Below are 26,426 nucleotides of genomic sequence, written 5' to 3'. Positions count from 1 at the left end.
CTCGACAATCTTACCCAACTAGACAACATACATTCCTGACCTAGGGTGCAGGAGCTGGGGGGTGGGGGTCCTTAGGGAGCCCTCCTCTGTAAACAGGCACAAGAACATGGCAATGCTAAGAGCCTAAGGGTGAGTCTGAGGCCCGCTGGCACCCATTCAGCACTGCCTCGTCCAATCCCTGAGTGCAGGAGCCCAGAGACCTTTCTTGCAGGGAGCACAAGATCTGTCCCTGGAGGTCTCAAAGATATTAGCAACACAGAAATAATTAAATGGCTACAGTTTGAGTGAAAGAGCAAATGCAAAAGAATGCAGGAACTTTAGAGATCACGGAGTTGTCAAATAACAGTGGTTGACAGACCCAAGAAAATAAGTGAAAACCAGGAAAACGATCATATAAATACTAACATAGGAAGGAGTCTGTGAGCTGCTACATTAGCATTAGGTGGACACGTTAAATGGTGATTTTTATAATTAATTTAAGGGAATATTTATGAGTTATAAGAGATCCAGAAATAATTTCGGACTAAGCACTGATAATTAAAACAAATTATTAAAAAAGGTGAAAAAAATCCTTTAAATTATTTGTTTTACAAAACACATGTCTAGTACTAAATTCACCATGCCGAATAATCTATTAGAAACTATATTAGAAAATGTATGTCTAAACATACATTTCGGCAGTAATGTTATATTGCTTAATATTATTGCTGCAATAAACTAGTTTATTAAAACTGCCGTTATGTGTGTTATAGAGAAGATTAAAGATAAATTCAAACGTGTCTTTTGAATAAACATGCTGTTAAGAGGTTCAGTGTCTGTAGTACCTATCCTGTTGCTTTTCACCACCTAGGTTGTTCTCCTGAGATAATTAATCTACGAAAAGAATATTTAAAAGTATACTCACTCCAAAATAAAAACCAGTCACTGTCACTGTCACTATCATCCCGTTGCTCATCGATTTGCTCAAGCGGGCACCAGTAACGTCTCTCAATGTGAGACTTATTGTTACTGTTTTTGGCATATAGATTACATCATGGGTAGAATTTTTAATGGCAATCAAAGAATCACAGAGAATTAACCAACTTGTCAATTAGTTTTTCCTTTTTCTAATTGTAAGCTAGGATTGTCACCTCACAAGGTCAATTAAGTATTATGACACTTGCACGGAGCAAATCCCCCAGAATATAAAAGTAACAACATACGTTTCCTTTGTAAATAATAATAACCATTTAAAAATTAATTGGAGACTGATTTCATAATCTCTAAATCCTGTAAGCTCATTAGGTGGTGATGCTTAAAGTGCTGTAATTGGAGGTATCAGAGTACATGTAAATGGCACATTAATATTCCTGTCTTTGGAGTAGGCTGAAGAAATTCTTATTAGTTCTCTGATTTGTAATTGAGATTGCTGAACACATTAGTATTACACCATGATTACACATTCTTTTAAACTCCATTTCACAATCTCTTTGTAACTGACTCATTATATAAAACGTGCTGATCCCTGAACTACTGAAGGGAATCTGAATTTGTATACCTAGTAATGAAACTTAGTTACAATTTTCAAAAAATAAACAATTTAAGTCCAGAATTAAGCACAGATATTCTGAGCATACCCATTCTTTTCTGAAAGACACGTCATGACAATGATAATTATTTTGTACTATATATATTTTATTGTGCTATATTATAGCACAGCAGGTAGGGCATTTGCCTTGCAAGCAGCCAACCCAGATTCGATTCCTCCATCCCTCTCAGAGAGCCCGGCAAGTAACAAGAAGTCTCACAATGAAGACATTACTGGTGTCTGCTCGAGCAAATTGATGAACAACGGGATGACAGTGCTACAGTGCTATATATTTTATTGAACTTTTATTGATATATAGAAGACTATTCATTTCAAGTATAACCACAAGAGTCTGATATTTAAATATACCTCAGTATCACATCAAGCAAGTAACATATTGCCTTATTATACCACTGTTCTAAGTGGTACTGTATAATTAACATCCATCACAATAGCTACAGGGTTCTGTGTGTGTGTGTGTGTGTGTGTGTGTGTGTGTATCTGTGATAAGAAACTGTGATGGCTGTGCTGTATATTCCACGCCCAGCACTTGTGGAACTGTGTGCCTTGGACCTTGCTCACTCATTCTGCCCATCCTCTGTGGTTTTGTTGCTTATCTTGCTTCTTTGATTTTCAGACTCCATGTCAGATGGAGTCATGCAGTACTTGACTTGTCTTGGATGTACTTCACTCAGCTGAGTGTTTATCTCTGGCCTATCTAGAGTCTGGCAAGCTACCCGTGGCATATTCGATATGCCAAAAATAGTAACAATAAGTCCCCCAATGGAGATGTTACTGGTGCCCGCTTGAGTAAATTGATGAACAATGGGGTGACAGTGCTACAGTGCTACAGCAAACTACTCAGTCAGTCTTTGATGGGTCAGAGGCTTCGGCTTGGGGCAGAGCACTAGCCTTATAAATAGGAACCCTGGATTTGATTCCGGGCACTGCATCATTCCCGGAGCACTGCCAGGAGCAAGCCTGAGCACTGAACTGCAGCAGGCCCCAATCATCACTGGGTGTGACCCCAGAAAAGTTACTATGGTTTTAATGACAAAATTTATTCAAAGTTAGAGTCACAAGATTAAAGAAAAGCATGAAATAAAACAACTTTCCTGTAAATTTTATACAATATAGCTAATTCAGATAAAGGATGAAAACCAGTCTAATTTTACTTTGTAAAATTATTTAAAATATAAGAAAACCATATATTAACTGGAAGGAAGGTAAAATAGTATTTCCATATATCATTTGGAAGGTAGGCACAACACTGATATTGCTGTACATAGCTGTATGTCTTATAAAATTGTAATTATTTAAAAAGAAATCTTTATTAAAATAACTTTCAGGTTATTTTTCCAGATTTAATTATGCAGATCATATTTATATATGCTTTGCAACTAGTCTCTGATTTTCGCTGGAAAAAAATAATTTGAGTACAAACTAAGTAGGTAAAAGGGTATATCCTCTGGCTAATTTTTCAAATTAAAAAATTAACTAAATCAGTCTTCTAGTAAATATTCCAGAATATTACAATCATTTGTGAGCAACTAGAATTTACTATTGAGGTTTCTTTTTCCCATGTTTAAAGGCTGTCCATTAAGAATTGTTTATTTTGGGGGCTGGAGCGATAGCACAGCAGGTAGGGTGTTTGCCTTGCACTCGGCCGACCCGGGTTCAAATCCCAGCATCCCATATGGCCCCCTGAGCACCGCCAGTAGTAATTTCTGAGTGAAGAGCCAGGAGTAACCCCTGTGCATTGCTGGGTGTGACCCAAAAAGCAAAAAAAAAAAATTGTCGATTTTTCAAAGTTCAAGAGAGTTTGGGAAACTCCTTTATTTGAGAAATAAGTGAAACTCAAATGGCTTAAATTTTCAAGTCGAAAATTTATTTTGAAGTTAACAATTAACTAATCGCATATCATCCCCACATCCCACCATTTTTAATAAAAGATCTTTCTCATTAAATTTAGAAATGTTCCTTTGGCAACAAGAAGTGAATTCAAAATCACATTAATATGCCCCCCCAAACTCCAATCACGCAAGTAATGTAAATTAGTAATGAAGTTAAAATTACTAATATGTTTTATTATTTGGAATTACTCTTCTGCTCCTTGATTAAATCTTTATGGCCATTTCCTGTTCTAATTTAGCAAGCCTATCAGATTAATAAAAACAGAGTACTGTCATAGCCCACAACTGAAAACATTCACGATACAATTCTCTGGTTTGTCCTCTGATAACTTAAGGTTGCTTTTGCAATGTTGAATCGATATCAACCGCATAAACCCCCTATTTTTTTTTAAAAAAAGTCAAAGATAAAAAATAAATCCCAAAGAATAAGACTCTCTAGCTGCAGTCTTGAACACTTTAGAACTAAAAAGAACTCAAGCTGGAAAATGACCACTTGCAGCTTCTAAGATGAGACATCTTTCCTTTCGTTTGTTCTGGCAGCTAACAAGAATGACAACCGGGGGGAGGAGTGTTTAAACCACACTATTTGCATTCAGGGTCCCTATTTGCATCACATGGATGGGAAATGCTAATTTTCGAAACTGTGAGTTATGAGTGTGCAGGTGTCCATTAAAGAACAGCAGTCCCCTGGCTACTTTGTACGAGAGCCCAGTGGAACCTCACTCTTCCCACTGCTCCTTCCCCTGGAAGTCAAGTGCCAGCAGGACCTTGCACAGGATCATTCACTTTCTTTCCTTTACACTTTACCTATCTGTGTAAGTATTTCTCCACCCCACCCCCCTTCTCAGCTTTTGTAACTGAATTCAATAGAATCATCTAAGAGTGTTCTTCTTGAAACTGCTCCTCTCCTCATCATTTTGTTACTGACAGCCATCCAGGTTGAAATCAATAACCAGTCATTCATTCGCCCTACTACAAGGGGTTCCGCGGTAAAAATACCTCATACTCTATCCATTCTATTGCTAATGGATATTTTGAGCTTCCCATTTTAAGCCATCACAAAAGCATTCTGGTGAATCATCTCGTGTGTGATTTCTGTTACACAAACACAAATATTTCCCTGGGTGAACATCGAGAAGGATTGCTGAATTGCGGGAAAGTCACAGTGGAATTCCTTTCGTGAATCGCAGATACAGCATGTCACCTACACATCTGCATCCTCGCCAGCTATACTCCAGACCCTCACCAACACTGGCCCTATCAGATCTTCAATACAGCACGCTCTATCTCAGTGTTATTAATACTTATTAATCTTATAATTGGTGTCATTACCCAAAAAAATCTGTATTGGTTAAACACGCAAAAAATTTTCCAGCTACAGTTGTTACTTTATTCTCTTCAGGTTATTTTGTTAAACAGGTTTTAGTTTTAGTATAAGAAGATAAAATTATACAGAGTATCTTTATGATGAGGCTTTTTTTTTTTGGGCCCTGATTCATTGACTAAAAGCAGGGGTTTTTGTCAAAATTTTAAGAAAATTCTACTCTATATCAAAATTTCTCTATAGAAAACTATAGTTTTATAGTATGGTCTTTCACATTTAACCTGCATATAGTTTATGAGCAGACTCATAAGGTAGAAATCCACTTGTTTCCCATAAAGACAATCAATTGTGCCCAAATGCTTCTTAAATAGCTCATCCTTTCCCCTAACCAGGTCACTTTTGCGTTGATCAAGTCTTCTCTTGCTCTGATATTTTACAGTACCAAGAAAGATTTCATTTTTGTGCCTTTGATAAAACTTATATAGTTATGTAACTAGAATTATATAATGATTTAGTATTATTCTGTCTGAGAACTGATTAATGTAGTTTGTAGTTTCTCTGGAAAGTTCCTTTTCCTGAGTCCCTCTTATAGCTCCATTTGGAACACCAACTGGCCATATATTATGTCTTCTCACTCCTCCTTCACATTGATAAAATTTAAATTGGCATTTTCGGGGCTGGAGCGATAGCACAGCGGGTAGGGTGTTTGCCTTGCACGCAGCCAACCCGGGTTTGAATCCCAGCATCCCATATGGTCCCCTGAGCACCGCCAGGGGTAATTCCTGAGTCCAGAGCCAGGAGTAACCCCTGTGCATCGACAGGTATGACCCAAAAAGCAAAAAATAAATAAATAAATAAATAAAAAATAAATAGGCATTTTCATTCCTATTTTCCCACTCTTATGTATGGACAACTTCTCCAGGAGATTAATTTTTGCTTCAGTTGTGTCTAATGTCCAAAACTCATCTACTGAATTCTCTTTTTATTTCTAAGAATTAAGTCCACTGTCTTTGCCTTTTTTGCTTCTTTTTCGACTGTATCTCCATCTCCCATTTTTATGCCTCTCCTATTTTTTCAGTTCTAAAGAATTGAAGTTTCCGCGGTGCTGGCAGTTGCACCCAGTGTCCCCCACGCAAGACAGGCGCTTTACCACTGAGCCACGTCACCAGCCTCATTGACTTCTCTGAATTATATTAAACGCTGTCCGTTAGATCTTGGCCCCAAGTTTCCTATCTGACAATATTCCAGATCTTTCTTGTCTGTTATTTGGACTAAGTTCATGCACTGTGACCCCACCCCCATCCCCCACTCCACGCCCCGACAGAAGGCGGGGACTGCTCCAAAATGTAGGGCTGCTTTCATAAACAGGCTTCTCGTATTTAAGGATTAGTTCTGGCAGTGAAAAGGCGGGCTGACCTGTCTGCTCCCAGAGGTCCATCCCAGGGGCAGAAGCAGTCAAGAGGCCACAGGTACACGAGCTACAGTGTTTCTCTGCTTTCCCCAGGGACAGGGGTCCAGCCTCAGACTCTGCTACCTATCAAACCCCTGTGAGGCCGGAGGCTTTGTGTGGACACCAGTGTGAGCCCGCTACATCTCTCAACTACCTGACCTTGGGGACTTAGTCACCATCAGTAATTTCCATCTTTGGTCTAATTCCCTGTTTTCTAGACTTCCTCTGACCAGGGGTGCAGGTGTAATCCTGAGGAGCCAGTAGTGGCCTCAGGTACAACTGAGGGATACTTCAATCACTTAAGGCTGATTTCCAGAGGGTTCTAGAAAGAAAATTTTTTTTAATCTCGGTTCTTTGAGGTCTCCAGTTAAATCTTCTCCTCCTCCTTCTTCTCCTCCTTCTCCTCCTCTTCCTCCTCCTCCTCCTCCTCCTCCTCCTCCTCCTCCTCCTCCTCCTCCTCCTCCTCCTCCTCCTCCTCCTCCTCCTCCTCCTCCTCCTCCTCCTCCTCCTCCTCCTCCTCCTCCTCCTCCTCCTCCTCCTCCTCCTCCTCCTCCTCCTCCTCCTCCTCCTCCTCCTCCTCCTCCTCCTCCTCCTCCTTCTCCTTATCCTTCAGGGGCTATCCTGCCCCTTCACTGAAAGATATATGCCTACCCAGCCGGGCACACAGGGCTCACCTGGATGGGTCTGCCGTCTGGCGTCAGCACCTCTTCTGAGAGCTCCATCATCTTCAGGGCCATCAGAGCGATGGGCTTGGCATGGCAAAGGCTTTTCCTGTGCAGGCCTGCAGCCACACAGTAAGCATCACCTATTGTTTCCACCTGCAGTAATCAGACAAATCAGATGCAAATGTAAGATAATGAGCTGGAATAGAAATGATTATCTATCTGCAATCACAAGTCTTGAACCAAAAAAAAAAAAAACCCATGTCAGCAAAACATCAGTAAATTAATTACACAACTGAGTATAATCACAGTAGAGTTTGTAAACAGTTCCAGGTAAGAGCTCACAGCTCACTCCAGGGCTGTTCATCAACTGAGCACCACCAATGATCACTGAAACTGGAAGCAGCAGAAACACATCATAATTCTCCCCCGCAAAACAGAGTTGTCAGTTATTTGCCTGGAAGATGTCCAAGTGACAACCGTCTAGAAAGGTGCTCTTCGATTTTCCTCAAACTGTCAAGTAGATCTTCAAGAAGTCATTCTCTGATACCCTCACCCCAATTTTCTCATCTTAAATGCTCAATATTTTTCAGTAATTTTTTTTTGTTTGTTTGCTGCTGGGCTCAAACCCATGGGAGATCCTTACCGTAAATCACGTGTTCTACCATGAAGCTGCATTAATACTTTTTTGGATATGTGTGATCTGTTGTCAAATTGACTCTTATTTAATTTTAATAAGCATAACATCTAACATTTCTTAAACTCATACTCAGTACCTTGGTTGTATCAAGCACTTTATATGCTTGAGCTCATTTCTTCTTCACAAGCATACTGAAGGGAGGCAACAAGTTACGCAGATGAGGAAGTGACATGTAGAAAACACATCAAATTCGGCGATTAAAGAGTTAGCTTGTACTCCTGGGTATTTCCAAGCCTTGTTCTAATTCTATTGCCACTATCCATTCTGAATAGCCACTGTTTCTATAAAATGTTTCAAAAATTTTGTCTTACATTAAAAATCCCAAAATTTCCAAAGCATTGTAAGCATGACATAAAAGTTAGACACCTATTAAGCAAAATGTTCTCTCATTAACCAAAGTAAGTATGTGGTGAAATCTCCAATAGTTCTAAAAGTATAAGTTGGGAAAGTTATGAAATCTATTCAATGTCCAATTCCAGCATTACTATTTCTGTAAAGTCCCACCAGTTTTAGAACTAGCCTTTTCTTCTATTTCAATGGCTCTTTCCCACACTTCTGTTATAATTTTCACCCAAAAACATCCTCAATATGTGACTAATGTATAATCAACATGTGCCTCCAAACACATTTTTTCATGAACTTACCATAATGTCTAAAGATAGCTATTTAATGAATATCTACCACATTAATACTAACCATGTCTGCCATGATTGCAGTGTCTTTCTAATCCTTTTTACGTTTCACCATTTGTTTTATGAGCAGCACATAGATTTGTGTAGGAAAAAAGATACTTTTAAATTATTGCAGACGCATCTATCATAAGTATATCAAGAATTATAAAAAATCTACTGGTTAAGATGTGCTAATAACAAACACACACACATTCGAACACTAGTGTTAAGTATGTACTACATGAAGATTTGGAAACAAGTTCGTGGGAATAAGAATTCCAAGTTTATTTGATTTTCAGAGTGTTACTGGGCTATGCATTACAAATGATTCCCGGAGGCCAGGAGAAATTATTGGAGGTAGTACACAGCCCTAGCACACACCCAGCCTGGGCTCAATTCCTGCTACCACCTGGGCTCCCTCAGCACCACTGGGGGTGGCCCAGGCAATGGTCAGCACCGTGTGCCGAAGCAACACTTTCTCTGTTGGCCAAGAACCCTGGTGAGGAATGCAAGGCTCTCTCTCGGGAGGTCCCCCCAAGTAATCCTACTACCCTCAAACCTATCGACTGACTCACAGTTTTCACTGTAAGACAAGTTTACCAATAGAAGAAAGAAATTAGAAATAAAACCATATGGTAAGAACAGAAAAACAGTTTCAGAGAGACAGTATAGGTGGGAGGGATCTTGCTTGGTACGAAACAAACGGGGGTTCAATCCCCAGCATCCCATATGGTCCTGCGAGCACCACCAGGAGTGATTTTGAAAGCAGAGCCAGGAGTAACCCCTGAGCACTGACATTAACTGTAGCATTGGGGTTATAGGAGGGGTGGTCCCTTTCTGACCCCAAGAAAGAACAGAAAAACAATATACTGTAAGTCGGCAAAACTTTTATTCCAAACTAATGTCTAAAGAATTCTTATTATGGAAGATTCCCAGCAAGTAATAAACATTTATATGAATACATTTATAGATTTAATATAAGTCTATAAACATTTATATATTGTATAAATATAATAAACATTTATATAAATATATCTTGGGCTGGAGCGACAGCACAGTGGGTAGGGTATTTGCCTTGCACGCAGCCAACCCGGGTTCGATTCCTCCACCCCTCTTGGAAAGCCTGGCAAACTACTGAGGGTATCTTGCCCGCACGAAAGAGCCTGGCAAGCTACCTGTGGTGTATTGGATATGCCAAAAACAGTAATAACAAGTCTCACAATGGAGACATTACTGGTGCCTGCTCGAGCAAATTGATGAGCAACGGGATGACAGTGACAGTGATAAATATATCCTATTATATTTATATATTATATACATGCATTTATTATATATTTATTGTAAATATAAATAAATAATATATTAATATATAAATATTAAATAAATATTAAATATAGCTGTTTGTCATATTCTCCCTAAAGACACTATGTTCTTTACTAATCCTCACATGTATCTTGTTTGCACAACTCTACAATCTTAAGATCTAGAATGCACTAGCATTGCTAAAATACATAGACTTTGAAACTAACTTTGATTGTCAACTGTCAGGACATTTAGATAGTAAATTACATTTACGAATTTAACAGCTTTACAGTCACTCTGAACATGCATGGTCCTAAGGCTTAACTTCTTTTGGGAAATTTCTGTCTTCATCCAACTAAGTTCTCATCAGGAAGTGTGTTTCTAGAATCTGTTCCAAAATATACATAAGGATGAGCTGTGGGTCGTGCTTTTCCTTAGGAGAGCCTAACACAGTCTTATGAAATGACAGAGCACCAATGAAGTAACACATAAACCTAATGAAATTCAAGATAAGTCTGTACATAACCAATGCAGCAACTTCTCTTAAAACCCCTACAGGATCAACATCTTATAGTACCTAGTCCCCAAATATATAAAGTCAGATTAGGTATAATAGGGTAAGAACTAGGCAAAGAATAACCCCTGGTGATGTGGAATTCAACAGTTATTCATAAGCACACAACATACTAGAATGCAACATATGTAGTCTCTATCAGGATAAGGTAGGTTATGCTACAGTAAAAACATAACCTCTAAATCTTAATGCACTTAAAAAAATGGCTTATGGGCTGGAGCAATAGCACAAGGGTAGGATGTTTGCTTTGCACGCGGCTGACCTAAGTTTGATTCCCAGTATCCCATGTGGTCCCCTGAGCACCACCAGGGGTAATTCCTGAGTGCATGAGCTAGGAGTAACCCTTGTGCATCACCAGGTGTGACCCAAAAGCAAAAAATTTAAAAATTCTTTTTAAGTGGTTTATTTCTGATTCATGTTACATATTTATGAAGGACTGGAAAAGTACCAAAATTCACCACATAATTGCTACCACCATGTGACTACCACAGATATGTTTCAGTAATACCAGCAAATTTCTTTAAAGTATCCACATTCAATGGAATATTACAAAATTCTAATAAAAGATGTGTATCTTTCAGTCTGCCAAAACTTGAATGGAACTGAAGGGAACCCTGTCAATCTAAAATAAACCAGGAGAAGGACAAATACTGGATAATACTGCTCAACTGTGGTATGCAGAGAAACAAAACAAGGAAAGGATGTTAAGGCGTTGGCCCTAGGTTACTAAACTGCATCACAAACAGGGGAGGCAGAGGGAAGGAAGAGGTGGACTAGAAGTGACATGATGACAGCGGTGGGGTCTGGGTAGGTTGGTGGTGGTGGAAAAGATACAGTGCCTTTTTTTTTAACATCAAATCCATAAACAATAACACTATTGGAACCATGTTACCTTGACTACAATAAAAATTTTCAATTTTTAAATTAAAGGAGAACACGTGGAGACTGTTACCAGTTTGCCCATGAAGATTTGGGGATATTAAACAGGACTATACTTATGAAAAAAGGAAACAACTAATTTGGGGGTCGGGCCACATCCAGTGGTGCTCAGAGGTTAAACCTTGCTCTGTGCCCGGTGATGAACCCTGGCAGTGCTTGGGGGACCATATGTGGTGCCAGGGTTGACAGGAAACAAGGCAAGTGCCTTAATCCCTGCACTATCTCTTCAGGAACCCCTCCCCCCAACATATCCTTATAAGCCAATTTCTTGTAAAAATCACAACAGGTAAAATATGCAAAAACAATTCCGAAGTTGTGAGTATGTCCTAATTTTATACAATCAGGTTTATCTGAAGTAGGGAGGAAAAATAAAAATAAAAATCCCATCGCTTTGCATAAATTGTTATTTTTCATTACACAACGGTGTTCTTTGAGAAAAGCTTCACATTATGGTTATGCTCCCCCCCTTTTTTTTTCACAAAAAGACATAAAATCTGTGATGATTCTTCAGTGAAACAAAGAAAGTGAAACTGAGTCGGAGATCTTGTCTTCCACGGGGGTTTTGGTCGCTGATGCAGAATCTATGTTTGCTCAGACACTATGCTAAGAATCCACCCCAACATTTTCATTCCTCCCCTAAAACTGCGTGATTACCAAACAGGAAAATGTGTCCTCAGTCCATTCTATTCTTCTAAGCCATCCCGGAGTCATACGGACTTGCGTCTCCCCGCTAGGACCCTGTCCGATGGTGCTGCAGGCTGACAATCTGAAAATAGCGCTGATGGGTTAATGAGCCAAGGGCTGCCTGGCTGGAGCCGGGCACTGGTTCCTGGATCTGCACTGAGGTGTGATGAGTCATTCAAACAGCTCTGAAACACTCCTCAATCTACCCGCCACTCTACCTCGCACTGGGAATGCAGAGTCCTCAGCTGGCACCATCGGGAGCCCTCCTGGCACTGCGGGCAGGAGCTGCTGTGTGCAGGTGCATGGGCTGGGCACACCAAGGCCACTCTCTGCAGCACTGACTGGGGGCAGTGGCCATCACGGAGCTCAGTCTCCAGTTCCAGCCTGGTTCTTGTTGAGATCCCGACTCAGAAGGGCGGAAACCATGTCCGTGGTCTCTCCCGCAAGCCCCCACGAGCCTCAAGGGTGGGTTTCCAAGGGGGAATCCCACAGAGGGAAGGAGATGGCTCTTTCCACCTCACTACCTTGGCAGCTTTTTCAGGACGTTTCCCCAAATAAGACAGCGAGTGGGCAAGCCTGGCTTCTGTTTTCTGGGGGTATTTTTTGTTTGGTTTATTCTTACGAGGGGATTTTTTTTTAGTTTAACTTATCTTACTTTCAGGTACTTAATATTTTAACATAGATTTGATAAACAACTTCTCTACCACAGGATGCGTCATGTTGGGGATAGGGTGTTCTCACCCCACTAGATCACCCAATTCTCTAAATCTGGACCTTGGCACAGTACCAGATGTTCACTAAGTGCTTTTACTCCGTGCTTTAAGTGGCGGCCCATTTGTTCCTTTAGGGACTGGAGGGCTGAATGCTCAGGACTGCATCCCTAAGGCACTGAGGGGCTGGTGTCTATGGGACAGCCCTGTGTGTATAGGTCAGCCCTGGGTGTACAGGGGGTTGATTCCTGGCACCCCCAAGAGTAGCTCTGAGCAGAACAAGGAGCAGCATCCCCAGGAGCGGCCACAAAATTTTCAAACATACAGACTATCTGTTCAAAATTAACCACCAGGCCCCTCTATAGCTGACTGAACAAGGGGTGGGCTCTCTCCGGCCTCTGGGCCACACGAGAGATCACAGAGTCTGGCCCTGGTCCACAGCAGCAGGGGCTGCCTGAAGCCTGTCTGCTGTGCTCCAGAGTCTGAGGATAATGTTCAAAATGTGCCAGCAACCCTGGGCAGAAAAAAATCCCCTACCCTGTGAAAGAATCTAGAAGAGGCTCCAGCTCTCTGTGTTTCACAGCCTTCCTGATGTCTTAGATGATTCTCAGTCTTTGAAGACTCCTATATATGACAGGTGAGTTTAAAAATATATACTACACGGGGCTGGAGCAATAGCACAGCAGGTAGGGCATTTGCCTTGCACAAGGGCGACATAGGTTCGAATCCCAGCATTCCATATGGTCCCCTGAACATCGCCAGGAGCAATTCCTGAGTGCATGAGCCAGGAGTGACCCCTGTGCATCGCCGGGTGTGACCCAAAAAGCAATATATTATATATATATTGTAATATATATACATATATATTGTAATATATACATATATACAAATATATACATGTATACATATATGTAATATATGTGTAATATATATGTAATATATATTACAGTGTTCCCCCACTATTTGCCGCTTCTAAGTGCCAGTGAACTCTCAGGAGAGCACTCGGAGCCCAGATCTCCTGCACTCCCAAGTATTCCTGATTTAATCCCACCCACCAGGGCCACACACTTCTCCAGACACCCCTTCTTCATTAGAGCCAGCGACCACTTCTAGTATGCCCATGCACGCACATACAATCACCCAGCAAAGTACTCAGTGAAACTCCAGATGTTTTTTGAGTTCAGTTAAACACACTCAAGATCATTGTGCATAATGGTTTAGGAATCCAAATGGAAACAAGTATAACTAAGGACCTACTGATTTAAAACCTCCTTTGAACTATCCCTTCTTTCTTGAAAAAAAGTTTCTGTAATTACACTAATTTTGGCTAATGTTTCTGACCCAAATACTCCATTTTCAAGGCTGCCTCTGCAGTGCTCAGCTGATGCAGCATGAGAAAGGAGGTCATGGATATAAATAGAACAGGGATTTGGCATGGGCACTACTCCCCAAAGAGAAAATAGACTCGAACCGACTGCCTAGGAAAGAGAGCTCTTCTGATGAAACTCTCAGGAGATCTGGCAATATAAATTCCAACGCCTAACCTGAAATCTCAACCACAAAAATATTATTGTCAGATCCCAGGTTTATCATCAATGTTACCGAATACTGTAACTGAGGACTGGGGCATGTAAGAAATGTGTGTGTGCATGTGCATGTGAATGTGTGCATATGCATGCATGCGTGTACATGTGTGTGTGCGTGTGTGACTGTGTATATGTGTGTATGCACATGTGCATGAGTGCGTGCGTGTGTGTGTGTGTGTGTGTGTGTGTGTGTGTGTGTGTCCCCAGTCCAAACTTCTTTCTAAATCCTCAAGTTAAATGTGGGCAATGGAAACTTTCTACTGTATACTTGACTGACCTAAAAAATCCTCAGTGGAGTTCAGCTCAGTCTTTCCACTTTCATCACCACCATTATTCTGTTTTACTCCGTGCTCCAAACAAAATGAATAACTCTATGTTCTTCACAAACTTTTTGCACCTCTAACAATCATGTTTATATCCAGTAATTGCTCTACCTGGAATTCATCCTTTCACGTGTCATAAAAGATTTATTGACTATTACTTCTGGAAAGGTTTTTTTTTTTAGGGATTCCTGGTTTATCAGTCTTCGACATGTTCCCAGAGAATGGTAACTATTACATTTTTCAGTAAATATGTAATGAGGATGATAGTATTTGTCACAGAAGTGAATGGTTTCAAGATTCTATAAATCTAAAGCTATGAAGACAGTGTGATATGGGTGGGAGAAACTGCACGTAGCGCAGTGGAATAGGACATGTCTAATTAGAGCAGCTGCACTTTGACAAGTGACAAATTGCTCTCTCACCTGCCCCCCACACCCCCTGAGTAAGCATAGTTTCAGCAAACTACCTTTCCCCAGCCCTATACCATGAGGCAAAGGGGCCCCAGTCCATTGTCTGCCATGCCTCTCCGAAAGCCTCCCCTGTCCTGTAGGAGAATGCCATCTTTGCTGCCTTTAGGCCTCAGAATAACCTCAGTTTCTCCATCCCTTCTCCTCCTATCATTTCTGTTTATCTTGCCTCTTCTGGCATCTGTCATTTAACATTAGAGAGAAGAATAATGTCCCAGTTATCTTTTAAGCCCTGTAGGGGCTAGCATAGGGCTTGTATTAGAGAATTATGCCTAAGTCCCAAAAGCATTACAGAAATTTTTATCAAGAGCTAAATACAGATGTGTCCGTTTCTTTTTAAAATCAGAATCATTGCAATATGTCTCTAAAATATGTGTATTCGACCAGATTGGGTTGACCTTTACACTGTGAGAACAAGAAAAATATTCAGGCAATCAAGTGGTCCACATGATAGATGTAGCAGTCATTTTCATTGTAGGCAAAACTAGCCCCTTCCGAGGGGACTACAACAGTGAGTTGGTGTTCTTGAGCACATCTTTTCCAGGTAACGTACTACAACCTACCACTTAACATTATGGCAATAATTCTTTATATTCTTATTTCTGTCCACGAAACCACCTCCTGTGTCTACATACCACACTGCAGTTACAGTGAGATTTATAAAGCAAATTGTAGTTCTTGTTTAAATCAGTCCAGTAACCAAAGCATATTATTTCAGTCAATCTACTTCATTGTTTGGAACAATGAAACAGTTCCTACTGACGTTTCATAGACCTTCTACTATGCCGAAATTATTCTTTGACTTTCTGCACAAAGGGCTCTGTTAGCTTTCAAAAGACAGAGCAATCCAGTCTTTATAAGACTCAATATATACGGAAAAAAGGTGAAAATTCTAATGCCTTGCAAAAAAATATATTTATATTACTAAAATAGGCTAAAAATCAAATTAGAATTAAAAATTAAAATCCATCTTCTAACCATGTCAAGGGCCTCATGCTTACAAATTTCTTTCATTATTAGCTCTTTATGTCCTCTGCATGGTCCTATGGCTTGCCACTGATCTCATTTTAAAGAATTTCTTTTAAAATGCCTAGAGAGAGAGAGTCAAAGTTACTGGATCAACAATGCCAGTTCACAAAATACACATAAATAAATGCTAGAACAATCTTTCATCATAACTCTGCATCTGGTTAGTTAGGAGCAACAACTATGAAATTATGAAATCATAAATGATTTCAACTGCCGTTTTTCCTAAAAATACCAGCTTTTTTCTCAACTGGAGTGGAAACCAAATGACATTTCTTCCATGAACTCCCACTCAAAAGATCCTTAATATATATCCCATCAGAATCTTCTGGAAACCAAGAGACCACAACCGAGGTACCTGGCTCTGCTTTAGAAACCATTGTTGCTAGGGGTAAACAGTGGTGGGACTGCGTGCAGCTTTGCTGCTGTATCAGCGCATCAGTGAAAGGGCCATTGAGGACTGATGACGTGGCTCAGGCAGAAAATCATGTGTCTAGCATACTCGGGGCCCTGAGTTTGACCCCTGTTCCCGCACGGCATAGTACTGGTGGCCCCTGAGCACTGCCAGGCTGAGCACCAAACCTTCAGGCCCGCATTACTATGCTAAGTACTATGGAGGAGTGTCCCAGGGCTCCTGAACACCACAGGGTAATTCCACAATAAAAAATACAGAAAAATTAAAGCAGCCATAAAAGAAACAGTTCAATTCACTAAGATTTGCAAATTGTGTTTGAGTCTATCCTATCAAATAAGTTAGAGAATGGTGTTCTGTATTAAAAAAAAATCCAATCCAATTTTAGTAAACTCATCCAAAATCTGGGTATTATAAACCTTTGAGGGACTATAACTGTCATATTCATATTCTAAACCTTGCTAGTAATCCTCTACTAATTTATCTCTGAGTAACATTTATCCTTGATGCCTCAAAGGAAGCACCATATGACCCACCAAACTCAATCCACCAAAGAGCAGGCCCACACGTATGAAAAGATATGCGTGCCCTTGCATTCATGGCATCACTAGTCACAGAGGCCACACTGGAGAAGCACTGACCTGAGTGCCCAGGAGGGGGTGAGGGGGCGAGATGTGGCGAACGGACACAGTGGAACACGGCCAGCTGGAAATGACGACCCCCCCCACCCTTGGTGACAACACAAGTGGAGCTTATGGGGATAATGCCAAGAGAAAAAAGCCGGTGGGAGAAAGACAAGGGCCATTCATAGGTGGAATTTAAAGAAAAAAAGGTGAAGGCAGAAACGAATAAGCGAGGCTCAGAGAACTGAGGTGCCCAGAGAGGTGCTGGGAGAGGAGAGCCTTGGGGGGCTCTAGGAGGGTAGGCAGGGCCTTGAGCTGGGCATGAGGGGCTGGCACACAGTTGAAATCTGAGTCTGTGCCCACTCGCCCCTCTCAGAGAGGGTTTGCTCCTCACTGTGTGCCAGGAAGGACATGCAGCATGCAGGCGAATGCCAACTCCTCAGGGACGGATCCTCTCCTAGTAGCGAATGGCCACCTCCTCCCCAAAGAGAAACTGGAACCTTCTCAGGGATGCTCGTGCCATTGCTCACAGACAGGAGAGAGGACAGCGCAGACACTGGTGGACACGGGAGGGGCCCCACAACAGTCTGGGCCTGAAGGTTTCTAGTGACTAACATGGTACATCAGGGTGCCTGGATGATGACATGTGTGTCATCCTGGGCTCTCCTCTGGAGTCTCGTTCAATGCTAATTACCCTTCAAAGGCCACACCTCCAATATCACCACCAAGGGGCTAGAGTTTCAAAGGTGAATTTTGGAAGCACACAAACATAACACTTGGTATTATAAAAATAATAATAATAATAAAAACCTCATAGCTACCATCCCTCATGAGAAAATTGAAGATCAATAGGGATAAAAAACAACAACCCCCAAATATTTTGTTTGATAAATTCAGTAAGACACTTCATCCATTTTTAGTTCTGCTTGACAATTCAAATTATTTTAACCTTGTCTTCAGAATTTGCCACGGCACCCAATGTTTTCTAAATACAGAAGAAAAATCATTCAAGGATGCCACAGAAAATAATTTTAAAATATGCGTTTTAGGTTTTGTTCCCATGTTAGTCACAGACACTGCACAAGAAAATAGCTCTTTGAAAAACACTGCTGTCTTCCTAAGTTCCACATTGTAACTTAGAGTCTTCAGACAAAAACAATGACCCCTTACAACAGATAATGAGCATCTTCAGGAATGAGGTCCCCCTGAGGAACTGGTCAAGGGGAAATGATGCACTTCAAGCACCTCTCTTGCCCCAAATTTTACCTCTTCCTTAATTTTCCTTCACAGTGTTTCTCTAGCTCCGGTGTAACTCTAATAGCCTGAAATAACAACCCCAAGCAAAGAGGCATTTTACCTATGTCCATTAAGCAGCAGGTACACAATGTTTATGTACAAACACCAGCAAGCACATACGTGTAAAACACCTACACATGTGAGAGGACAGCCAACATTTGCTACCATGAACCAGGCGTTCAAACATTTTTTTATGCTTATAAAAGTCTGCAACACATATCCACAAGGTAGGTAAAATCAGTTGTTCGTCTTTTTGCAGATGGTAAGAGGGAAGCAGAGAAAGGGGTTAAGTCAGTGTGTGGAGGTAGAAAAGTCAGAAATGCAGAATAAACTTCAGACAGAGAGCAAGCCTCACTCCAGCTGAGTGTGGCCAGGGGAGCACTCAGAGGGGCTCACTCTTGCCCTAATTTCTAGCTTATCTCCAGCCCAAATGCTTGCCAGTGGCAAATATATAAATGAGGCAAACCCTTGTTAAGAAAATTCTTTGCGCATTTTGAAACTGACAGTATAATCCCCCAAGTAGAAAAGATAACGAAAGAGCATGTTTATCTGTGACTTTCATCTTACCTTCTAAAGCATATCAATTAGTTTTTTTTCCACTCTTGAAAAAAAACGGGGCTAAAAATACATCCTAATTTCCATAACATTCTGTGGGTTTTTATAGGCGTCATGCCATGTCACTGAGAGATCCAAGCATGTTGAATGCAGAAGTGAATGGGTGATTTCCACCACAGAAGTCACTTTCTGGACTTATGAGAATCAACTATTACTTCATTTCCCACCCTACTCCCCCAAGAGTAAATGACACTCATGGTGATGGAAACTACTCTAAAAACTATTATAAATATGTCACACTTTCTATTTCAAAATTGTGGGTACGGGTCTTCAGAGATGATGTCAACCTTGGATGAGGCTGGAGCACTAGCAGTGGGTTGAATGCTAAACTTGCACGTGCCCAACCCAGGTTCCATCCCTGAGATCCTAAATCTAGCCAGGAGTGATCTCTGAGCACAGAGCCAGGAGTAAGCCTTTTGGGGGGATGGCCCAAGGTTGTTGTTTTTTTCAATGATGTAAATGTTGGGTGAAAGGAACAAATCTCATAGTTCACTATATGGGACTGGCATTTAGTGCGAGGAAACGGAGTAGATATGATAAATACATATTTATAAAAGCTCCGTGAATACTCTAAGCACCCGATTTCCTTAAAAATATAAAACAAGATAGAGAAAATCATTAACATGAAACAGTAAAAAAGGGCACGTTTTACTGCAAAATGCAATTCATGCTGGAGAGATTCTGTGGATGCTCAGTTTCGGAGAGACCAGCTGAAGGTTCAGAAGAGCCAGCCTGTGGAGCAGCACTGCAGCACTGTCATCCTGATTTGCTCAAGCGGGCACCAGGAACATCTCCATAGTGAGACTTGTTACTGTTTTTGGCATATAGAATATACCACGGGTAGCTTGCCAGGCTCTGCTGTGCAGGCGGGATACTCTCAGTAGCTTGCTGGGCTCTCCAAGAGGATCGGAGGAATTGAACCCTGGTTGGCCGCCTGCAAGGCAAACATCCTACCAGCTGTGCCTAATGTTTCTAATGTTAAATGTTAAAAAAAAAATAATGTGTCTAATGTGTCTAATGTTAAAAATAAAATCCTGTAGCACAGACTTCTTGTAGCCCTGTAATGTGATGTGAGAAACGTCTGCTTTCGGCTCCAATCACGGAGTTAAAGATGCAGATTCAAGTTTGACAATGCTTCTGATTTAGTCTGTGATTGCTAATCTGTGCATAACCCAGTGAGTCTTAATCCCGATTATTAAACCCAAACTATTGCCTGACTCTGTTTCCCTAGGCCACGCTGCTCAAACTGAACTCAAATATAAACCTCACATGCGAGCCTTTTCTCATGCTATTTATCACTGTTTACTTCTGCAGGCGGCATTTATTCTTAGGACTGCAGGCCTCCCCCATCACACATCACACGACAGTTAGTTAAAGCGTGATAACGAACAGAATCAATAGTTAACTGGAGAGTAGAGCAAAACAATCTACTTATGTAAATTATGAATAATTAAGTTAAATTAATCTTAAGTTATTTAATGACTTCCCAGATCTTTTTATTAGCATTGAGCTATGGAAATTTCAAGTTTATAAAATTACTATGAGTTGCCAATGGTATTCAGACTTTCAGATGAAAGCAGTGGATCTAGCAATTTTTCAAATCGCATTTATGCCAACAGTGTGCAAATATATGCTATTTGTTTTCAACATCAGGTAAAACTAATCTAGCATCTCTGTGGGGGACTATCTCAAGTTTTAACTTATAAAACCCCCATGGACACCCTCTTATGAGGATACCAGCATCAACATGTCAACTGACAAAAAGTAGCACAAAATACTGGCTAACCTTCAGTATCTGATTAAACGATCTGTGACTTAAACAATTTTAACATGTTCCTTATAGTTCTCAACATAAAATTTTTTACTTGCATATTTTTATAATATTTACATTTATACTGTATATCTACACAAAGCCTGGGAATCTTAAACCAGATTTTTTTTTTTTTGCTTTTCGGGTCACACCCAGCAATGCACAGGGGTTACTCCTGGCTCTACACTCAGGAATTACTCCTGGCGGTGCTGGGGGACCATATGGGATATTGGGAATCGAACCCGGGTCGGCCGCATGCAAGACAAACACCCTACTCTCTGTGCTATCCCTCCAGCCCCTTAAACCAGATTTTTAAGCCAAAGACTGCCTGACTTTCAGCTTCTCTAGGACATGCCGCTCAAAACTGAACTCATATATAAACCTATTATCTAGGCAAATCTATAATCCTGAAACATCAACAAAATTTTATCAGAAATAAATTTCCTTTATTTATATTGGAAATTTTCTAAGACTACATAGCTAAAAGTTGTCAAGATTTAAAATGCCTACTCTTAATAATAATGGGAATATAAGACTAGTTCTATAGCACTTCTCCTTAGTAACGCCATGATCTGTTTCCCTATGTCAGTAGTACAAATCAGCTCAATAACAGTTTATTCTAAAGTAGAAACATCTCTAATATATTTATTTTACCTATTTTTAAAAAACTTTTCAGTATTACCAACACTACAGTTTTGTGGACTGGAGTGAACAGCACAGTGGGTAGGGTGTTTGCCTTGCACTCGGCTGACCTGGGTTCGATTCCTCCGTCCCTCTCGGAGACCCTGGCAAGCTACCGAGAGTATCCCACCCACACAGCAGAATCTGGCAAGCTACCTGTGGCATATTCGATATGCCAAAAACAGTAACAACAAGTCTCACAATGGAGACGTTACTGGTGCCCACTTGAGCACATGGATAAACAACGGGATGACCATGCTACAGTTCTACAGTTTTGTACTTACAATGTTCCACCCAGAATGCCAACCATCCTCCACCATTACCCCACATCCCCTTCTCCTCCCTTCCACAGACCCCTCAGATCACAGAGCTATTGACTATATCTCAGAGATTGTTTCCCAGCATCTTGCTTTGTGATGCTACACACAAGAGGGAGACCTTTCTGGAATTATCTTCTCCTCTCTGCCTCACTTCACTCACAACAATTTCCTCCAGTTCCATCCAAGTTGCAGCAAGCTGCAAGATTCCCTTTTTTTCCCATTGAGCTGAGCAGTTGTAATATTCATAGTTTATAATAAAGATCTTATCCCTTCGTATAAGGGTTAAGATGTACTCTTGTCATTGAAACAAGAGGACACTTCAGTACTGAAAAGAACGAAAGCCGTTACCTTGTAAATATCCAGGAAGCCACACTGGTGGTCGAAGCGGGTGTAGAGCTCATTGAGCATGCTGATCACCTGCATGGGAGTGCACTGGGCACAGATGGCCGTGAAGCCCACGATGTCCGAAAACAGCATGGTGACGTCATCAAACTTTCTGGCCTGGACTTGCTGACCCTGCCACAGCTGCTGGGCTACGTCGCCGGGGAAAATGGAGTAGAGGAGGTCCACCGTTTTCTTCTTCTCTTCTTCCAGGGCTTGGTGTGTTCTTTCCAGAGTGGCCTTGAGCTTGTCCATCCTCTTCTTCAGGCCGTCCTGGGCCTTGGCCTGCTCACCCACCAGAATGACGTCTCGAGTGGCGTCATGGATAGGGATGTCCGAGAGATGCAGCCCTCGCCCCATGAGTTCATCCAACTTGTCCACACACGGAGAGCCCAGGAAGAGGATGCAATCCGATTCCGGGACATGGATCATCTGTCCCTTGACTTCCATCACCTGGAAAATGAACATGGGAGTGTGATGAGGGCTCGTCACACAGTAGACTCTCAAGTGAACGTGGAGCCCCAGGAAGGGAAGGAAGAAAGTATTTACAGGTTATATGACACTCCACAGACAGGAAAATGCAGATGATTTGCATCTTGTATGAAACTTAATAGTCTTAAACAGAAACATATTGTCTGCTCTCTGAAGATAATGATGAATGGACAGTGAGAACAATGAAAACTGAAAAAAAAATGTTTTATTCAAAATTAAATTAAACTCAGGCACATTCTAAAACTGGCTCATGAGCCAGTTCATACACTTTCAAACTGATTAATAACATAGACGAGGATGAGCTCATTGGTCAAGTGACTACACTTAACTGCCATGAAGGTGAAACCCAGAAATAAGTCTAGGAGATTAAAATGTGTCAAAAGTGATTTGGCCTCTCGTAAGGTCTTTTAAAACCAGCTGTAGTCTTTTGAAAACATAGTTATCTTTGCACTGACTACTAGTCTTAATCTTAATAAATTAATAATAAAAAGTAAATAATAAAAAATGAAGTAAAAATGAAAATAATCCAGCATGACTTGGTAGAAAATATTCCTACCAAGTTCAACAGAAGCTATAAGTAAACTCGCAAATCAGCATAACACTAAACAAATTCCATCGGTGAGTACGAAGCTGTAATGTATTTGGGGGCTCCCTACTGGTACTCCAGAGATCCAGGGGGCCCAATGATGATTCTTGGCCAACAGACCTGAGGAGAGGCTGCGGCTCAATGCTGCAGTGAGGGGCTACCCAGGATACTCCCCTGGCGCTGGGGACCCCCAAGGATGTACTATTCATGTGTCCTAACTGCTATAGTGTCTCCCAGACCCAGTTTAAATTCTTTCTTCCTAGACACTGCAGAATTTGGGGAACTGTTTAATGCTGAGTGTCAGAGTTAGCTGGTGCCTGGAAAAACCCTTGGCGGGAGGGAGTGAATGCCAGGAGGAAAGGAGGTGAAGGCCACGGCCACCAGCTGGCTACAGCACGGGGCTGGGCAGAGGAGGAGGCTGTGTGGGTGCCAGGGGCACCACTCGAGGGCCATCATGTCCACTCTACTGTGCTTCTAAAGACAGGTGGCAGGAGGGACACGTGCTTCCTGCTTCTGGGAAACGTAGGTGCAGGGAGGAAGACACGTAATTGAAAAAAAAATAATTCTGCATGTTCGATTCTTCTTAAAACTTAAAATTACAGGCACTTCGCTCACAGGCCCAGAATGGTCTTCCCTGTCTCTCCCCTCGGATTTCCTTCTTTGTTGGCTTCTCCCTTGCACCCTTGGTTATTTGAATCGAACTGCCCTGAACCTTCTCTCACTGGCTGTCCCCTCTCCTGGCCCATCTCCCTCAAGCCTTCCACTACATCCTCAATTCTATTTGTGATTCTTCCTTTTTTTTTTAATCTCCCTTCTCTTCCTAGGAGTCAAGCCCCACATTTCCCATCATTAATGGACTCTGTGTAACTCTTTATGGAGTTACCACATGTGTATATGTAAAGTAATACACTATTTGCTGCAATAAATGTTCTTAACATACAAGAAGGTCAAATTGATGATTATATATTCCTATCTGAAAGAAAAAGATAACGAAACACAAATGTTTTCTGATTTCTGCGTGGCAACTGTTGATTTTTATTTTTTTTTGAATCTCTGAATCAGCAGTGCCCAAGTGGGAAAAAATAATTGGTTACCTCCTACACTACAGAAAAAGTGATAAAAGAAGCTACAATATAAATAGTAAATAGCTTCCTTTCATGCATTTTTTGCCAGTGAATTTTCGGCACTTATTAGGTGGATAAATTCAATTGGAAAATTTATGCCATAATTTTAAGAAAATAGCAAATCACTATCTTAAATTGTCTTTGTTTCATCATAATTATTAATTCAGAGATTCACCCTGGTCCTCATTTATTAATTTAACCATGTGAAAAAAATATGATAGAAATGCAAATTTTATATGGATGAAAAGATTTTGTAGATAGCTACATAAAATATAAAGGAATTTTTATTAACTCCTACATAATTTTAATCAAATAATATAAGCCATAAAAATAAGCTACCTATAAATCAGAATTCAAAAATGGTAAGCCTAATGAAGGGCACTATTTTAGTCTGCACTGAAGGGTTAGACATTCATGTTCTCAGAGTCCATAGTCAGATGTTGTTAAAGGACTTGTGTTATTTCTATTTTTATATATTTATATTGCTATTAAAATAGTTACCCTTATAATAAAAGTTAATGGAAAGTTAAGTATATACTCCTACAACCTAATGCTACTCACTATAGTCTTATATATATCCTAAACATGAACTAACCCACACACTCTTAGAGATGGATATCTTCTAAGATCATTGGTGTAGCAATGTAACATGATGTGTTAGGAAAGAAAACTTGGAATAAATCAGAACTGGATTTCACTTCCAGTTCTTCTGGCTTTTAATTGTGAGACCATTTATCCTTTCAAAGCTTCTGTTATTTATGGAGTGGAGGCAGTAGTGCTATTAAGGCAAAGAGAGATGATCCAAATTAGTAGAGTATGCTACTTCTGATGGTAACTGATTTCTCATCTGAAATGATGGAACCAGAAGAAAGTAGAACATTTGTTAAAGAACCATATAATAAAAATAAGCATTAATCTGAATTCTGTATCTGGAGGAACTTAACTATCTACAATGAAGGAAAACAATACTCAATTTCAGATAGAGTGAAAAAAGAAAAGTCTTCTACCTAATATACTGAAATAGTGGCTGTGATCTTCAAATGGAAATAAAACAGAAGAATCAGGAAATGAGGAAAAAATAAAGAACAGAAATATGGATGCAAACACCATCGCATCCTTTTCATGAGTTGATTAAATAGCTACCTGTGGGATATTTTATATGCCAAAAACAGTAACAACAAGTCTCACAGGGAGATGTTACTGGTGCCCGCTCGAGCAAATCGATGAGCAACGAGATGACAGTGACTTCAAATAAAAATTACAGAAAATTTACTGAGAGAGAGAGAGAAGAGGAGGGACATGTATGTATGAGAGAGAAAAAAAATGTAGAGATGGATCAGACTGATGGATCAGCACAAAAGCACCAACACAGGCAAATAACCCCAGAACAAAGAGTCCAGAGACAGTCTCCCCAGATCTGAGAGACAGCTTGACACAAAGTTTGATTTCAGATGTTGAACCCCAGTGCTGTTCTATACAACCTAATTTGTGACGATCAGTTACAGAAGCCCCAAGAAACTAACAGAAATTGGAACAATTAACTCAACACTCAGGACCCAACAGACACTGACAGAATGAGGAACCCAACTGCATGTAGGGGTATTTTTTTTTCAGAAATGTTTATAGCAAAGTATGAAACAGACCATGTCTTGGGACACACACAGCCACATATAAACCAGAATTTTAAAAGTTGATATTATACAGAATATGTGCTCTGATTCCATGAAATAAAAACTGGTAATCAATAAGTTTTAAGGCCTGTAACACACAAAAGGACATAAACCCAGATGCATTTAAGTAGGACAGATGGTTAAATCAAGTGTAGAATACTGCATAGCAATAAAAAAAATGTTTATTTGATGCAAACAGATTTTTTTATAAATCTGTAGGGAATTCTGTTGTATGAAATGAATTTTCAGTTAATATGAAAAATATTTATAATTTTCCTTCTTATCTTTGTCATTTTATGCATTAATTCTTAGAATGTAGTTACCCAATGAAATGGCATCTATAGGAAAAATGATTTCACACCAGGGGCTGGAGCAATAGCACAGCAGGTAGGGCATTTGCCTTGCATGCGGCCGACCTGGGTTCGATTCCTCTGAACCTCTCAGAAAGCCGGCAAGCTACCGAGAGTATCTCGCCCGCATGGCAGAGCCTGGCAAGCTACCCATGGTGTATGTGATAT

At 40.6% G+C, this 26,426-nt stretch overlaps 1 protein-coding gene across 1 annotated transcript in view; it reads right to left on the bottom strand.

The window, feature by feature from the left end:
• The window catches only part of GUCY1A2 (guanylate cyclase 1 soluble subunit alpha 2), a 196,122-nt gene that overhangs the window by 67,737 nt on the left and 101,959 nt on the right, over positions 1-26,426 (bottom strand). The window contains exons 5-6 of the mRNA XM_055129965.1: positions 22,004-22,489; positions 6,929-7,072 (exon numbers count right to left, since the gene is read on the bottom strand). Of these exons, the coding sequence (XP_054985940.1) occupies positions 6,929-7,072; positions 22,004-22,489 (630 nt within the window). The remainder of the gene's footprint in view (positions 1-6,928; positions 7,073-22,003; positions 22,490-26,426) is intronic.

The sequence above is a fragment of the Sorex araneus genome, chromosome 3, assembly GCF_027595985.1.
Source record: "Sorex araneus isolate mSorAra2 chromosome 3, mSorAra2.pri, whole genome shotgun sequence".
Taxonomy (NCBI): Eukaryota; Metazoa; Chordata; class Mammalia; order Eulipotyphla; family Soricidae; genus Sorex; species Sorex araneus.
The sequence above is the reverse complement of the archived record's forward strand: the minus strand, read 5'-3'. Positions and strand labels throughout refer to the sequence as shown.